The sequence below is a fragment of the Pipistrellus kuhlii genome, unplaced genomic scaffold (assembly GCF_014108245.1).
Source record: "Pipistrellus kuhlii isolate mPipKuh1 unplaced genomic scaffold, mPipKuh1.p scaffold_m20_p_53, whole genome shotgun sequence".
Taxonomy (NCBI): domain Eukaryota; kingdom Metazoa; phylum Chordata; class Mammalia; order Chiroptera; family Vespertilionidae; genus Pipistrellus; species Pipistrellus kuhlii.
The window spans coordinates 522,372-539,992 of NW_023425555.1; the positions used below are offsets into that span (position 1 = coordinate 522,372).

The following is a 17,621-nucleotide window of genomic DNA, read 5'->3' on the forward strand; positions in this document are numbered from 1 at the left end:
GGGCGGGCTGGGCATATTAAATCCGGTTGTGACTCTGCTTCCTAAAGCCACCTCATTCCATTCGGTTTGGTCCCCAGAAGCTACAGCGGCCTCTCCAGCCCTTGTGAGCCCATGCCGACTTCCTCCCCACCACCGTCCACTCCGAGTGCTACACTCCGGGGGTCACAACGCATGTACCCTAAGCGCTCCCGATTAAAAATATATGTATATAAATCAAAACGAAGTCTTCCTTTTATTCTCCTCCTCGCTAAACTCCCTATGCAGCGTGCCACCTGAAGGAGAAGTCCAGCTGCCACGACCAGCCTCAGACCAGTTTCCATGAGTAAGCACGGCTCCGGCAACTGCTCCCAGCGCGCTGCGGGTCCCTGTGGGAGGTGCCGGCCGCCCTTGCTCACCGAGACGATTAATAAGTTAAGTGTCTTCTCCGCGGGGCAGCCTGAGCGCGCTCCGTCACGCGGCGCATTCCCAGTCGCCCTGGGGCTCCACCGAGCCGTTGGTCACCTTCTTGACTTTCTTCAGGTTCTCCATCACCCCCGACGTCGTCACGCTGGGGGGAGATAACAGGGGGGTCAGTGGGAGGCGGGCCGTCCTCGCACGGCACCTCCGGAGGGTGAAGGCTGGCCCTGGACCAGAGCTGGGCTTGAACTCGCGCTGGCTCCTGGCTGCTGGGTGACCTTGGCCACGTCGCTTGTACAATAAGCAATGTCCGCTGCCCAGAGCTACCGTGAGGGGACATGGGGTCTCCAAAGCGCCCAATCAATGCAGGCGGCTGTTACTGCTACGATCGCCAGCCTGTCCCGGCCCCCACGGTGCTCACGTTGCGTGCACGTCCTCCCATGACAGCCATGAGGCTGCTCCGTTACGGTTAGCATCTGAGGAGGAAGCTAGCCCAGGCAGACAGTCACAGTAACCACCACACTGAGCATCTAGGAGTCACGGCAGAGGCACAGGTCAGGGACCCTCTGGCCCGGCCCTGATACTAGAGTGGAGAATGGGCCATCTCCGCAGACCAGGCCCTGGTCTGGCAGGCTGCGCCATCGGGGAGCACAGCCTCCGCCTCCCTAGGCCTCCCAGGGCAGGGCCTATGCTCTGCTGCCCGGTGCGGCTGCCGTCAGCCTTTGCGCACCTGCAGAGGGACGGAAGGCAGCTGCGCCAGAGGGCCGTCCAGCCCGTTCCGCGGCCACAGCTTACATTCCTAGACACTCCAGCAGAGAGCCTTAGCCGAGGGAAAGCCCAGAACAATTTCCTTGCGGATTTAAAGGTGCTTGACCTCAATCCGCTCCTAAACTTCTTTTCTGGCTACACTGGGCTGGCGCTCCCAGGGAGGGCACCGCCTACACAAACCCCTGGCTGGGTCTGCCCTCTCCGGCCGCTACACCGGAGAGCCCGTTCACTGGCCAGGACAGCTCCACCAAGCACTGAGACAGCGACCAGAGGTGTGAACTGAGGCAGCCCGAGGACACCCCAGCCCTCCCAAGCCTTCCCAGCCCGAAGAACAGGCTCTCTGTCCCCATAGACGGCGGCCTACCTGCCCGCGCCCTCCTTTCCTCCTGGCTACAGCCGCAGACCCTCTTGCTGAAATGGTTTCCATCACCAAATATCGTCAGCGAGAAACCAGAACCAAATCAGGATTTGGCCAGAGACATACCTTCCTAACGCATCCACACCTCCAGACTAGCGGCTGGCGGACGGGATGCGGGGACAGTCCTACATGGCTGGCGAACACCAACTGGTGCAGCCATTTCGGACCGCAGCCCAGTCGAGTGGAAGATGCCAGGAGCCAGCCATTCGGCTCCTAGCTGCCCACCCCAGAGAACAAGCCAGGGTCCCAGCGGGGATTGCAGGTTGTTTCCTGCTGCTGCTCACCAGACTGGCTCTCACTTGTGCCTCTTCAACCATCACTGGCTCAGACTGCAACTTCCGGAAGAGGCACGCGAGCTGCTTCTCCTGCCCTCCTTCTGTCCCATTCCCCCGACCCCCACCAGCTACCAACAGGCCTCCTTCCTCTGCACAGGGGGGCTGTTTGCAGCCAACAGGAGGGCTGCCTTCGCTCCTTGTTCTCAGTGGAGCTGAGCACCGGGAGCTGCACCAGGATGCTCACCTGCCTGGCAGCCCAGCAGAGCCCAGCGCCCAGGCTCAGCCTTTGAACTGGGAAACATCAAAGACCACCCTGGCTGGAGGCAGTGCACCCTCAGGCTAATTCTCAAACACACCGGCCTGCAGCTAACAGCAAACTCCTCTTAATCACCACTCATTTCTGGAAAGCCACTGCCTTTCCCAGAAACAGCACCAGGAGGCACTCACCCGGAGACTCAGAAGCCTCTTACGGCAGATCTAGGTCAGCCACGTGCTGCCACGAGCCAGTGCTGTGTGCAGGTAAGGGGTCTGACTCACTGGCAGACTGAGGTTCGGACATCGCGTTTTCTGGCCCAGCCTCCCAGTGGCAGGCCCAGCAGGAGGCGGGCTGGCCGTCCTCAGCCGTTTGGAGCAGGCCCAGCATGTCCCCGAGTTCATGCCCCCCAGTTACCGAGCGTGGTGTCCATTTCCTTCTGCTAAAAATAGAGGCCACCTCCGGAGCAGCCACATGTGCAGCAGCTGCTCTGCTGGGCCAGGGGGAGGGAGGAGGGAGACTTCTTACACAGACTCCATTTCCAGGTCATCGTCTTCCTGAGAGAGCTGCAGGTAGGGGTTATCTGAAGCTGGGCGGAACTTGTACCCGGTGAGAACAAAGAACACCAGAGTGGCCATTTCGTCCATGAGCTGCAAATTAAAAACACCCAAACACAGGGATGAGCGCCAGTTTTCTGGAAAGCAGTGGCACTAAACAAGCTGACCCTCACCCCCGCCCGGACACCTGCCACTCCTGGCCAGTCCTCAAACGCGGAGCTGGCTGCTAGGGAGCATTCGCCTCCCAGCGGTGCTGAGGCCTCGGCCAGGCACTCTGCCCAGAGGTGACACCTAAGACTCCTAGCTCTACCTGGAATGCCTACTGCTGTGCTTTCAGGGTCATTATATACCCCACTTCCCACAGTGCCTTTCGCATCAAGAGGACTTAAGAGAACAGTCTCCCAGACCATTCGATGGCCTGCCCTCATAGGTAAGCCAGTTTAGTCACTGCTAGGATACTTCGCTACTGAAATTATAACAACGGGCAAAGGAGAGGAAGGTCTGCGTCCGAAGCTGCTCTCAGTCCTGTGCCTGCCGGAGGCCTGTCTCATCTGGGCTTTAATTACACAGTTAGCCGTACTCTCTCCGTCTGAGGCTTTTCTCTCCAAAGACTCTTCACATTGAACGCTAACATCAATAATGCAACAGCCTCCAGACTTCTGCAGTCCAGCAGCTCTCCTGGCCAGGAGCCGATTGCAGCCCAGAGAGAACGAGTTCTCCTGGGCACTGCCAGGTAAAGCGTGTCTTCAGGGTGCAGCCTCAGGCTGTCTCCGGGACCAGCATACCTGATAGAGCCACTTCCACTGGAACGGAACAGCGAATTTGAGGAAAAACGCAATGATCCTGGTGAAGTATATGTAACATACGATCTAGAGGAAGAGCAAAGAAACAAGAACATAAACACAGACATTTGGCACCACTTTCTTCCGATGATTTGCTTGCAAATGAACTACAAAACAGACACAGGACGGCTGTGCTGGTCACACTGCAGCGCTTCTTGCTCTCTGGGCGACCACAGTCCGGGGAACAGCCACACACACACACACACACACACACACACACACACACCCGGGAGGACGAGCATGTCAGTCTGGCTGCTGATGTCCAGATGCAGGGGGTGGGATTGTCCCTCCCAGGCTGGAGCGTTCTCCAGTAGCAACAGCAAAATAAAGCCACAGGGAGAGCTGACTTCCAGTCTCTGAGCAGAGGCCGGGACGTCCGAGGTCCTCAAAGCACAAGTGCCAATGACACTCAGTCCTCCAGCAAGGGAGGGGCTGAGTGTGACTCCCGGGCCACTGAGTGTGGCTGCTCACTGGGAGCAGGAAAAACACGTCCACAGGGAAGACGACTCAGAACTTCCTGTTAGGAGTCAGGAAGCGAGCTCTGAAGACCCGTACCTTAAACATCCCAAGAAATTCTGTTCCTAATAATTGAGAGTAAGGCCCCCTTTGGGCTAACACCTGTCTGAGTCCTCCTGTTTATCTCAGGTCTGTGATTAGGTGTGACCCCATTTTTGTAAATGAGTAAAAAGTCCCATCAAAGGAGCATCTGATCCTAGGAGAGAACCTAGAGAAACAGGCACTCAGCTGCCAACAGTGATCCCTGCGGGGCGGAGGCGCTCGGGGTCAGAGGGCGCCGCTGTGTCTATAACCTGCACTGGAAACGCATCAAGCAGGGATCGCTTCCCGAGTATGTAAAGCCAAATTTAAAACTAAACTTGAAGAAGAGCAGCAGACAGTAATTCCCACATCCAAGGACACAACCTGGTTGGTGAGTGAAGCCATCAGCCCAGGCAGCACCCACCCTCCTGTGGGAGCCCTTTGCTCCGCTCATTGTGAACAGATTTAGGACATTTACTCACCAGGACGTAATAATGTCTGAAAAGCTTCAGCTTTGCTAAGTTAATAGCAGCTAGGGAGAAGAAAGAAAACAGAGGCTCGTTAACCTTCTCATTTGGAAGCGCTCAGCTCCCAGCACCCTCTCAGGCAAGGGGCCGAGTCTAACACAGGAGCACTGCCGGGGCACATCGGTATTTCTGAAAACGCAATCGCTGGGCCGGATCTCTCCCCCTCGTGCCCCCCACCCCCACCCCCCGTCACTAGGAGTCAGGGACTGTGGGGACAGAGGCGGGCTGCAGCTCCAGTGCACGGGCAAACCCGCACATTCCCCAGGCCTGGACTCAGCAGCTTCACACCGGCTCTGCCAGGAGTGTACTGACCCCAGACACCAGCAGTCACTACAAATCAGGACCCCCCACCCCCCCCAGCCATCAGTAAACATTTCAGCTCTGCCAATGTGGCTGCAGAGCTGCCCCCACTGGGACCAGTCTCAGCGGGGGCCCTGAGCAATCTGGGGAGCCTCCCGCTAGCTCAGGTGTAAATTCAATTAACAGGAGTGCATCTTGCAGATTTAAATTTCACTTAGATTTCCAGTAAGTGCCTTGTAACAAGCCCTTTAAATACAACCTCCCTGGCTGTGTCCTACCTTCCTGATGCTCAAGGTCAGGGAGCCCGGATAGCTAGCTTCCTGCCACTGCTCTGGCCATGAAATATTGATGACCTCGGAGGGTAGCCTGGCTCCCTCCCCAACGAGCAATCCTTTCATTCATCATAAACCTTCCTACGAGAGGCAAATTAATTTTGCTTAATAGCATTCAATTTCTGGTTCCATTAAGAAGGGGCACGTGGACAGTGGAGGTTTGAATTTCCTCTTCCTCCCCCTCGGCCTCATGCTTAGTGGGTGACAATCAAGCTTAGGCTTCCACAAGAAATTCCCCGAATCCGAAATCATCTTCCAGGTGACTATCAGCCACCAGTATCCGTGTGAATCTCTTCTGAGAAACCTGCACCGATGAAGGTCAGAGAGCTTTCCCGGAAACTCTAAGTCCCCACAGCAGCATTTGCAGACGCTCAAGGAAGGCACGCAGGTCAGCACAGGCTCTGAACTATGCTTTCTCTGGTGGCCCTGTGATTTTTAAATGACATCTCTCCGGTTCTCAGCCACTTTTCCTTCGCTCCGACTCTGGGCCAGGCCCGGGGCGCACAGTGACCGCGGCGGGGCCTTTGGCCGGGGGCGGCTGTCCTTCCCAGGAAAGCGCCGCCACACCCAGGCGCACTCCCAGTGCTGAGGGCACCGGGTCCGGGGCGTGTGCCACCAGCAGTGCTCGTCCCGGTCCGGGGATGGGAGAGGCCGCGGAGGCAGGTGTTACAGAGCGGTGTGGGATAACAATCCCCGCAGGTATAAAGCTTCACTCATTTGTAGGATCGAGCGTTCCTTTTGTTTCTGTGTGCATCTCCTGCTCCCCCCACCCACCCCGCAGTGTTCAATGAAACAGCCGCCCATGCCACACCACCCACACACCCAGCCCAGCCACCTCCGGGAACAGCCCTCCCCAACAAGCGAAACGGCTCCTGCACTAACATGGACCCTCCACCTTCCTCTTCCTGAAGAACAGAGAAAGGCCAGCACCAACAAGCAGACCATCTAAATAACAAACGTGCTTTAAGTCTCTTGGGAATCTTGCTTGTTGAAATAAATCCTGACAAATGAAACTCCTGCCCTTTAAGCTTCACCAAGACCCATCAGCCTTCGGGGGGAAGAGAGGGAGTGGGAGGGAGGGAGAGATCACACTTTTACTCCCAGATTTCAAGGTGCCATGAGAGGACTGTGCGCGGCTGCCAGAGCCGAGCCACACATGGGGAACCGCCCAGAGCAGGGGCACAGGGTGAGAGGATCCCAGAGGAGACCAGGGCACAGGGTGAGAGGATCCCAGAGGAGACCAGGGCACAGGGTGAGAGGATCCCAGAGACCAGGGCACAGGGTGAGAGGATCCCAGAGACCAGGGCACAGGGTGAGAGGATCCCAGAGGAGACCAGGGCACAGGGTGAGAGGATCCCAGAGGAGACCAGGGCACAGGGTGAGAGGATCCCAGAGACCAGGGCACAGGGTGAGAGGATCCCAGAGACCAGGGCACAGGGTGAGAGGATCCCAGAGGAGACCAGGGCACAGGGTGAGAGGATCCCAGAGGAGACCAGGGCACAGGGTGAGAGGATCCCAGAGGAGACCAGGGCACAGGGTGAGAGGATCCCAGAGGAGACCAGGGCACAGGGTGAGAGGATCCCAGAAGAGACCAGGGCACAGCGTGAGAGGATCCCAGAAGAGACCAGGGCACAGGGTGAGAGGATCCCAGAGGAGACCAGGGCACAGGGTGAGAGGATCCCAGAGGAGACCAGGGCACAGGGTGAGAGGATCCCAGAGGAGACCAGGGCACAGGGTGAGAGGATCCCAGAGGAGACCAGGGCACAGGGTGAGAGGATCCCAGAGACCAGGGCACAGGGTGAGAGGATCCCAGAGACCAGGGCACAGGGTGAGAGGATCCCAGAGGAGACCAGGGCACAGGGTGAGAGGATCCCAGAGGAGACCAGGGCACAGGGTGAGAGGATCCCAGAAGAGACCAGGGCACAGGGTGAGAGGATCCCAGAGGAGACCAGGGCACAGGGTGAGAGGATCCCAGAAGAGACCAGGGCACAGGGTGAGAGGATCCCAGAAGAGACCAGGGCACAGGGTGAGAGGATCCCAGAGGAGACCAGGGCACAGGGTGAGAGGATCCCAGAAGAGACCAGGGCACAGGGTGAGAGGATCCCAGAAGAGACCAGGGCACAGGGTGAGAGGATCCCAGAGGAGACCAGGGCACAGGGTGAGAGGATCCCAGAGGAGACCAGGGCACAGGGTGAGAGGATCCCAGAGGAGACCAGGGCACAGGGTGAGAGGATCCCAGAGGAGACCAGGGCACAGGGTGAGAGGATTCCAGAGACCAGGGCACAGGGTGAGAGGATCCCAGAGACCAGGGCACAGGGTGAGAGGATCCCAGAGGAGACCAGGGCACAGGGTGAGAGGATCCCAGAGGAGACCAGGGCACAGGGTGAGAGGATCCCAGAAGAGACCAGGGCACAGGGTGAGAGGATCCCAGAGGAGACCAGGGCACAGGGTGAGAGGATCCCAGAAGAGACCAGGGCACAGGGTGAGAGGATCCCAGAGGAGACCAGGGCACAGGGTGAGAGGATCCCAGAGGAGACCAGGGCACAGGGTGAGAGGATTCCAGAGACCAGGGCACAGGGTGAGAGGATCCCAGAGGAGGCGGTGCTGAGCAGAGGCCTGAGCGGGCTCAGTGGGAACAGAGTGGTGAGGCCAAGTGGAGGGAATGCTCAGAAAGAGCCAGCATCCCCCACGGGGACGAGGCAGCTCAGCGCCTGGCGGCGGAGAAGCTGGGAGGCCACGAAGCGGGGCTGGGCTGAGGGCAGAGCCCAATCAGCTGCCCCGTGTTGGCCAAGGGCACACGGAGCCTCTGAAAGTCTGAAGCGGAGCAGTGCCTTGACCACACCTGCATTTCAGAACAATCTCTCTGGAGAAAGGATGGAGAGGACCAAAAAGGAACCCAACCGAGGTCAAAGCCCGTGAATTTGTGGGGTCCCCTTAAAGGTGGTGAGGGATGGATTTCTCAGTGCCCAGCGTGGGCGGGCAGTGAGCCAGGCTGCTCCCGCTTGCGGGTTGGCTGGGGGAGATGGAAGGACAGGCAATGAGGCCGAGGACCGGAAAGAACACTTCAGGTGCAGCCTGATGGTCCACTCCGTCACAGGGAAGGAAGCAAGGGGGGGGAGGGCTGGTTGAGAAAGCAGAGGTGTGCAGGGAGGGAGGGAGTGGAAGGCCTGTCCTAACACCTCCCTGGTGTCACACGCATCACCACGCCACCTGCAGGCTGGCTGTGAGGCTGGCATGAGCCACTCTGCACCCAGAGTCATCAGCACGGGCACGGATGTCACGCCATCCAGGACACGCGCTGGGACTGACAGATGGGCCTTGGGAACCAGTGTTCGCTTTCAGAAATGCAGCCACAAGCATGACAGTCACGTGCAAGACTTCTGTGGACGAGACGCTGGCCTTGGGAGCGGCTCCCGGGCCCACGGGGTGCTGCAGCCACAGCCGAGGCAGCGGAGGGAGAAGGCTCACTCACTGCAGCAAGGACAGGAGTGGGTAACAGCACAGGACCTGCGCTTCCCGCTGTGTCACCTCAGGCAGGCCTCCTAACCTCTGAGTCTGTTTCTTGTCTGTGAAACAAGAAGACCAACGCCTAGCACTGGGGTTGCTGGGGCAGCACAGTGAGCAGCTGAGGATGGCTGATGCCACAGTGCCAGGATTATATTGGGGTTACACCTGATGATCAGATACCAAGCGTGGCATTTGCTGTGTTCCAGGGGCTGCCACCTCCGCACAAATCCGAACTGGAATAAAGGTGAGCTGGGACTGCCCAGGGCTCCCTGGGCGGACGCAGTGCCGCCGTGTGCATGCGAAATGAGTCAGCCCACCGTGCCCGGGACGCCCGCTCAGCACGGGTCACTTCCCCAGCTGATCCAACGAGCACTGACCCAGCAGAAGCAGCTGGAATCCCAAACCTCCCAGCTTCTTCCAAAACAGCTCTCCCCGGAGTTGAGGATGCTGACAGCTCGCTGTTCGCCGGACCAGCGGCTGGGCCCCAGGAGTGAAAGCTCACCAAGTCTGGCTGGTATTCCTGACCCGCCACGGGAGCAGCAAATATGGTAAAAGAATGAGCATGGCGAGGAGGAAAATGCCTCGGGCAGGAGCCAGGAGACCACATTCCAGGGCCTGCACCAGCATCTCGGAGGGTGCCAGGCCCCTGGCACTCCGCAGCTTCTCCTCATTTGGAGAATTTCTTTAGGGCAGTGCTGCTGCTCCTGCTGCTGCTGCTTTTTTTTAAAACATACTTTTATTGATTTTAGAGAGGAATGGAGAGGGAGAGAGAGAAACATCAATGATGAAAGAGAATCACTGATCAGCTGCCTCCTGCATGTCCCACACTGGGGATCGAGCCCACAACCTGGGCACGCACCCTTGACTGTAATCGTGCCCGGGACCCTTCAGTCCGCAGGCCGACGCTCTATCACTGAGCCAAATCGGCTGGGGCCCTGGCAGTGCTTCTTAACGTCGTGAGCACAGAATCACCACTTCACTGAAACCCTCGGAAACAGGGAGGAGACAGGGCGGGGAGGCCAAGCGAGTACACCTGCTTCCGGAGCCCCTCTCCCTCCCAACACTCAAAAACACGGCCAGAGGGGATAAAAGGGGACATACGTAACTTTCAACAAGATGATTTAAAAAAAAATTTTTTTTGGCACGTGCTTTTTAATGATGAGAACAGAACAAATGCCCACTGAGGCAAAAAGTGCCCAGCCCTCCTGAATGCTAACAAGCCAGTACCCTCTCTGACCCAGCAGCAAAGGAGCAAATGTCCGCCATCTGGGGGAGGGGGAGGGCGAGGGGCGTCTTCCCTACACTGCGCCTTTCCCCCACAGCCCAAGAGCAGCTCAGCAGCTGGCAAGCAGACAGACCACCACCCCCTACTGCCCAGCAACTTCCCTGATGGTGGGGGGACCGTGACAATGAGAACAGTGACGCTGGTCCTCACCACCTACTAGGGCAGTGACCGGCAAACTCATTAGTCAACAGCCAAATATCAACAGTAAGATTGAAATCTCTTTGGAGAGCCACATTTTTTAAACTTAAATTGCTTCTTTCTTTTTTTTTATAATATATTTTATTGACTTTTACAGAGAGGAAGGGAGAGGGATAGAGAGCTAGAAACGTCGATGAGAAACATCAACCAGCTGCCTCCTGCACACCCCCTACTGGGGATGTGCCCGCAACCAATGTACATGCTCTTGACTGGAATCGAACCTGGGACCTTTCAGTCCGCAGACCGACGCTCTACCACTGAGCCAAACCGGTTTCGGCATCTGGGATTCATCTCACTAATCCTCTCGCAGCCTCTCAGAGGGCGGGCATTATCACCGCTGCCTCCCAGGTGACAGAGGCCTGGGGTCAGTCATTACCACGGTCACACAGCTTGTAAGTGGAGGGCCAGTCCTCACATCCCACACTCTGCGCTAAGAGAAAGGCACCCACAGCTCTGCCACCCACTGGCTGCTCAGAAGCAATCATGGCTCAAAATGCCAGGCAGTGCCCGGGGGCTGCAGCCATCCATCTCGAGGAGTTAATCCGAACTAATTTATGGGACCCGGAGCAGAAGGCCCACAGCTGCCACTTAAAGGGTAAAAAATTGCCCAAACAATCTCTCCCTGGTGTGAGGAAAGCCTCATCCTTTTCTCCCGCTTTCTCCCGGCTGCACTGCAGAGGGGCTTTCAATCAAACACAAAAAGAAAAGAAATGGCCGAGAGCGGTTTGGCTCAATGGATAGAGCGTCAGCTTGGGGACTGAAGGGTCCCTCCCGGGTTCGATTCCGGTCAAGGACATGTACCTTGGTTGTGGGCATATCCCCAGTAGGGGGTGTGCAAAGAGGCAGCTGATCGATGACTCTCTCTCATCGATGTTTCTAACTCTCTATCTCTCTCCCTTCCTCTCTGTACAAAATCAATATCAATAAAAAATAAATAAATTAAAAAAAATTAAAATAAATAAATAAAAGAAATGATGATGGCATAGCGAATGGCATCAGAGGCTGTGACTCACGCCCACCCTCAGCGCTTCCAGTCTGCTGAGGCTGGGGCTGAGCACACCGCACAGGGGCAGTGGGTTTCCACGTCAGGTCCAGTCCAGCCTTGCAAGCTGAGCTGGGGCCACACTGGTCCCAAGCCAGTCCTCTAAGGCAGCGACACTCTGGAGAGTGACTAGCCTAGGGGTGCCATCTGGCCTCCACTAAGAGGGTACCCCACTAACCCATCTCACAAACACGGGGCTCAGAGCAAGTATGAAAAAGGCTGTGATAGAGGATAAAATTTCTTGATTTTCAAAATGTTGTCACATGAATGTGGTTCAAAATACATTTCCAGTATACATTTAAGTACTTCTTAAAAATTGATTTCAGGGAGGAAGGAGAGGGAGAGACAGAAACATCAATGAGAAACACTGATAGGCTGCCTCCTGCACACCCCACACTGGCATGAGTCCTGACTGGGAATCATGACCCCCCTGGTTCAATAAGTTGACGCTCAACCACTGAACCACACTGGCCGGGCTAACCACGGTACCTTCTTAATCCACGTGAGCTTCCCAGCTTTCAGCGTGCTCCCTGGGAAGCTGGCAGGCAGCATCACCACAGACTGTGGCAGCAGGTGTGGCAGCCTCTCTGTAAAGCACGGAGAGCAAGTGCGCTAGGCCTGCTGGGCGGACAGTCCCTGCCGTAACCGACTCTGGCACAGCCGCAAAAGACAACACATACCATGGGCACGGCTGTGTTCCAACAGGACTTTCACAAAAACAGGTGGGGCCCTTCTCCTTTCTCACCAGTGAGTTACTCATTAGGTTTGTTTCTATAAAAACACCCAAAATAAAACATGCTTTTTGGCCCCAGCCAGTTTAGCTTAGTGAATAGAACGTCAGCCTGCGGACTGAAGGGTCCCGGGTTCAATTCTAGTCAGGAGCACATGCCTGGGACGCAGGCTCATCCCCAGTGGGGGGCGTGCAGGAGATGGCCGATCAGTGATTCTCATCATTGATGTTTCTCCTTCCCCTTTCCTTGCTGAAATCAATAAAAGAATGTATATGTATATTAGAGGCTGGTGCGCAAGATTCGTGCACGGGGTGGAGTGCTGTCTCTCAGCCCAGCCTGCACCGTCCAAGGAGTGTTTGGTTGATGGCGATGGAGAAAGTACTGCCTTAGGAGACGCAGGCCCTGTCAGGTAGCTGTGAGCAGTCTTTACACTAAAGTTTGACAAATGGCAGCTGCTGAAAGCATGAGCTTGCATGCTGTCACACTGCTAACCCCACTGTCCCCGCTGCACTCTGAAGACCGTGGTAATTCACGCGGCTGTGGGTGCCATGCGCCGGTCAGGTGAGAACACTGCTCCCCTGTGCTCCACACACCCGGAAAACACGGAAACCTTTAACAGCAGTACTTCCGTTACTATCAGCCCTGCCCCATCAGGCGTCTTTTAAAGAACCAGAAGCTGCTGAGCCTGCAGTCGTGGATCCAAGTTTTCCTAAATTAAAAACTGCTTTCAAAAGAATTAGGTCACTGGCAACAAATCGTTTTAGTTGTTTTCCTGAAGTGACATGCTTACTTTGATCATTTTCAAGAAAGTGTCGGATCCTTTGTAGTTCCTAAGGGTGCCAGCTGGGTGTTCACATCCCCGTGTGAGATGTGCCTCCCTCAAACCTGGTTAGGCACATGACCCGTCTGACGGGAGAAAGAGAAGCCTGCCAAAACACACTAACCACAATGTGACCGTCACCATTTTTCCAAACACCAGTGGAGAGTGGCCAGTCCAGCCTGCCACTCCGACACCTGCCCAGGCTCCACAGACAGCGCCACGCTGGCACCCAGCACTATGCTTCCTGCACACGCCCCGCCCCATCACACAGGACATGGAAAGACATACTCGTGCAGCTTCCATCACTCATCAAGGCCCCTCCTGAAACGAGCCTTTCCCACCCCCGAAGGTAGGTGCCAATGAAGAACACACTGGCCCCTCACAGACTTCAATGCCACTGCCTTGTACCACACTCAGTGCCAGCTGGTTGACCCACTTCTGTACCATCAGTGCAAATGCCAACAGCGAAAGGGCTGAATGTGTCTTATTAGAATAGCGTTGACCCCAGGACCCTGTTGTGAGCTGCTGCCCTGACTTACTTACGGCTACAGCAGCTCAGAACAAAGCCTCCATACACCCGACCAGCCGATCGCTACCAGCTTACATATAAAGGCTAAAATTTCTCAGAATACGTCCTCTACATTTTCCTCAGAAACAAGAAAAATCAAGTGCTCAGGAGCAGAAGTGCGTAAATGTACGGTGCACCCCCAGCCAGCCCTCTGAGGCAGTGACACCGGAGAGGCGCGGACAGGGATGCAGGCACAAGGGCAGTACCAGCCAGGAGAGCTTGGCAGGCAAACAGCGGCCCGCAGCTAGGCGTGCCATGGAGACTCAGTTACACTTCCTCCCAGGGGACCTGGGAGAGGCAGGTCTGTGACAAGAGACAAAGATACAGCTTAAACCCTAGCCAGTTTGGGCGGTGGATAGAGCATAAGCCTGTGGACTAAAGGGTCCCAGGTTAGATTCCAGCCAAGGGCTCATGTCTGGGTGTGGGCTAGATCCCCACCCCCCTGTAGGGGGTGTGCAGGAGGCAGCGAATCGATGATTCTTATCTCATCATGATGTTTCTTTCTCTCTCTCTCTCCCTTTCTCTTTGAAATCAATAAAAATACATGTATTATTTTTAAAAAGATACAGCTTAAGGACAGTGGGCAGCTTCATCCTTAATGTTCCCCTGGGGTTCAGTCAAAAGGAATCCAGACACAGAGCAGTAAACAGAACCCAAACACCCCGTGCCCGCTGAGTGCAGCCCCAGGCCCAGGAACGACTATACATAGCACTTCTCCTACTTGCAGTTAGTCAGCCTGGACTGCACTTACTCAGTCTTAAGCCCAGGTCAGTGTCAAGGTCACGCAATGAGTCAGTGGAACAATGAGCCTAAGAACAGGTTCCATGAAGCAACTGCTTCCAAATACAGAAGCCAGTCCTGCTCATTGTCTTCACTTTGCCAGTGGCCTCTAGGATGGGGTGAGCTGAGGGGCACAGAGTGGCGACCACAGTATCGGAACCGTCGGTTAGTCAGCCACGGGCTCACTCCAGCTTTCACGCACCGCCCGCTTCTGTCCTGGAGTGGACGGACGCGAAAGGTGCCGCCACTCTGCAGCCCCTTAGCTGGCTCCCAGCACTGGGACCCGGTGGGGATGGATGTGTGCTGTTCCAGTGAGCTCTGTGCAGGGCAGACCTCAGCCTTGGGAACAGGCCGCCCTGACTCTGGAAGTGTCACAGCATAAGCGTTTTTCAAAGAACAGACTGAAATAAGCATTTGCAGATTGTTTAAATGCATCCCATGACCTAAATCAACTCAATGAAAGAACATGGATCAAGAAGACATCCCTATTCTAATCTACTCTGTCCCTTTTCTAAGGGCTCCGGTATTTACTGATGAGGAACGGATGCTTTCTTAACTGTGTGTCATGCTGAGAATGGTGAATGAGAGTCCTGGTGTGCTTGCGTGACTTCCTGTTTTCACATTCGCTCTCTGCTGTCACCTAGTGGAAAAACGAGGAACTGCCTCATGTGCCCAGGTGAGGACAAAAGCTTGCCTTTCTCTTTACCACAGCTGCGGGGACAAACAAGGCCCATCCCGGGCTTCACCAGCTGTGCTACCCACCCCCAGAGCTTAGTAAGTCTTCAGCCAATGAGCACCCTCTCCCGGAATAAACCGTCACAGAGACAGTTACCAGGCCTTCTAAAAGCAAGGTGGAGAAGGCAGAGACAGAGGGCCAGATGATGGAGGTGAGGAAAAATGAAAGGGGGAAGGACGAAGCCAAGAAAAAAAGCACAGCTTACATTTATCAACCAAAAGACATTGCCCTTGGGATTCTCAAACATTTTCAGCTGAACAGCCAAACAGTCAAAAAACAAACCCAAAATACTGAAGTATACTATAAAGATGACAAAATGTCTCACCTCCATATAATTAAGAGAAAGACCTAGTCATTAAGCTACAAGAATAATAAAAGCAATTTATGTGCATTCAAGAAGAAAAAACAAAAACAAAAACAGCACAAGAACAGCTCCAAACTGTAATTACATCCAGAAGGTGGACTCTTATTTTCGACTTTGGGTTTTTCTGTTTTGTTTGTAAGGTGCTTTACTTACATTCTAATTTGTGCTTTATTTTCTGCAATTTCCCTTTACCCCTTCCCAGAAGGCTGGAGGGGGCTGTGCAGCAGGCTCTGAGCAGGCGGGTGGGGCAGGCCTGGGGAGAGGGGCCCTGAGCACCGCTCGGGCTGCCAGTCCGGGCAGAACCCGCGCACAGCAGGCTGCGCTGAGCAAGAGCGTTACACGGGCCAGAGCAGGAATCTAACAGAACCTACTCTGGCCAAACCAGATACTCCCTACCACGTGATCCTGATAATTACCACTTCGGCATGGATGGTGCGTAAGCCTAAGGTACAGATGCCCTGCTGACCAAAATGCTGTGCTCTAGGAACCCAGGGTCTTGCCAACACAGGTGTGAAGCTTTAATCGGGTTCAATTCACTTTTAAGTAATGACCTGACATGAATTGAATAGCAAGTGTGAATAAGTTTGGTACCTACTACCTGTTTTCCCCATTTCCTAAACCGAACCCACATTACTTTTATAATCAAACCACAGATCAGCAACTTACATTTAACAACAAATGAATAATCTGCCTTAAAGAACATCACTATCAGCCCTAGCCGGTTTGGCTCAGTGGAGAGAGTATTGGCCTGTGGACTGAAGGGTCCCAGGTTCAATTCCAGCCAAGGGCACGTGCCTGGGTTGCAGGCTCGATTCCCAGTGGGGGGCACGCAGGAGGCAGCCGATCCATGATTCTTTCTCATCATTGATGTTTCTCTCTCTCTATTCCTCTCTCTTCCTCTCTGAAATAAATAAAAATATATACTTTTTTTAAAACTAGGAAAGAAAAGGTATAAGATCCTTTAAAAAAAAAAAAAAGAAAAAGAAACACCACTTGAAGACAAATATAAAATTTAAAAACAGAAGAAAAGAAAGAGCATCACTATCAGTGCTGAGTGATCTCATGGACCAGAGGCAGCTCCGCCCCATCAGCCCAGGAAGACACAGAACATTTCCGCGTCTTCTCAGGCAGAGCAGGCGTGGTTAGAAAATCAAGGAGATGCAGCCGAAACCGGTTTAGCTCAGTGGACCGAGCTTCGGCCTGCGGACCGAAGGGTCCCGGGTTCGATTCCGGTCAAGGGCATGTACATTCGTTGTGGGCACATTCCTGGTGGGGAGTGCGCAGGAGGCAGCTGGTCGATGTATCTCTCTCATCAATGTTTCTGGCTCTCTATCTCTCTCCCTTCCTCTCTGTGAAAAATCAATAAAATATATTTTAAAAAAAAAGAAAAAAAAGAAAGAAAATCAAGGAGATGCAAAGGGGCTCTAATGGCACAACCGTTTAAAAACCAGAGTTAAAGGTTCTCTCCGCAGCAGGCTCACTTTCCATTAACACCAACACGTCCACTCTGGAAGCGTGTTCCTCCGCAGGGATGGATGCTTTACACACAGCCACCCCATCCACCAAACCACCTGCTCAGTCAAGTGCAACCTGCTCCTTCCAAGACAAGGTTTCTCTTCCTGACTCAGTTCAGAGAAGGTGGACATCACACTCATGAGGGGAATGGCCTGACCAGCTTATGAGAAGCAGCGGTCACCCCCAGCCTCCGCACGCAGCAGGCTGTGTGTGTGCACCCTCAGCGGCTCTTCCACAGCCCCCAAGCTCCCCAGGCAGGCCCCCGTTCTGCTCCGGGGAGACAGCCCGGAGTCACCGTCCTCCCCCTCCTCCCCGCAGTGCCCAGGCCGTGCTTTGGGGAAGGCTGAGCAGCGAAGAGAGCTCCAGGGAACTTGCCTTTTCCATCTGTGGCTGATGCTTCTTGTAAATGCCTGATTGACCTAAAAGCAAACATTTGGGAACAAAAGGTTAGCTAACAAACCCGCACTCGTCTCTACTTCCAGGGTAACCTGAGGCCTTGAAATCCTTGATTATAAACTCATGGTTAAACTGGACGACTTTAGACTCTCCCTACCACATGATCCTGATAATCACCACCATAAATCGACATGTATGGTGTGTAAGCCTAAGGTACAGATGCCCTGCTGACCAAAAACTGCCTGGCAGAGGCCTGTGCCTGAGGAGACAAACAGTCCTGATTTCCCTGATCTCTCATTCCTACGACTCCCCCCACCCACCCCCCTAAGACAACGGAGCATCGTGGGTCTCACCCGCCCCCTGGAGTCAGTGCGTTTGAAAGTCTCGGTCTAGGAGCTGTGCCCGTGGCCTCGTACAAACCCAGGCTCTCACTGCCTGGAGATCTGTAACTTGGCTGAGAAATGCAGGCCTCCC

General features: G+C 54.9%; 1 protein-coding gene and 1 pseudogene across 4 annotated transcripts in view; one reads left to right on the plus strand and one right to left on the minus strand.

Moving 5' to 3' along the window:
* Window positions 1-213: 213 nt before the first annotated feature.
* The window catches only part of GPR107 (G protein-coupled receptor 107), a 48,187-nt gene continuing 30,779 nt past the window's right edge, over window positions 214-17,621 (minus strand). For 3 of the 4 annotated variants that reach the window (XM_036416085.2, XM_036416086.2, XM_036416087.1), the window contains 5 exons: window positions 17,127-17,170; window positions 4,529-4,578; window positions 3,453-3,536; window positions 2,639-2,760; window positions 214-547 (listed from right to left, as the gene is read on the minus strand). In XM_036416085.2, the coding sequence (XP_036271978.1) occupies window positions 451-547; window positions 2,639-2,760; window positions 3,453-3,536; window positions 4,529-4,578; window positions 17,127-17,170 (397 nt within the window). In that variant the 3' untranslated portion in view covers window positions 214-450. The remainder of the gene's footprint in view (window positions 548-2,638; window positions 2,761-3,452; window positions 3,537-4,528; window positions 4,579-17,126; window positions 17,171-17,621) is intronic. The other variant, XR_006740149.1, reaches the window with a different exon arrangement.
* LOC118706721 lies at window positions 12,785-12,880 on the plus strand (annotated as a pseudogene).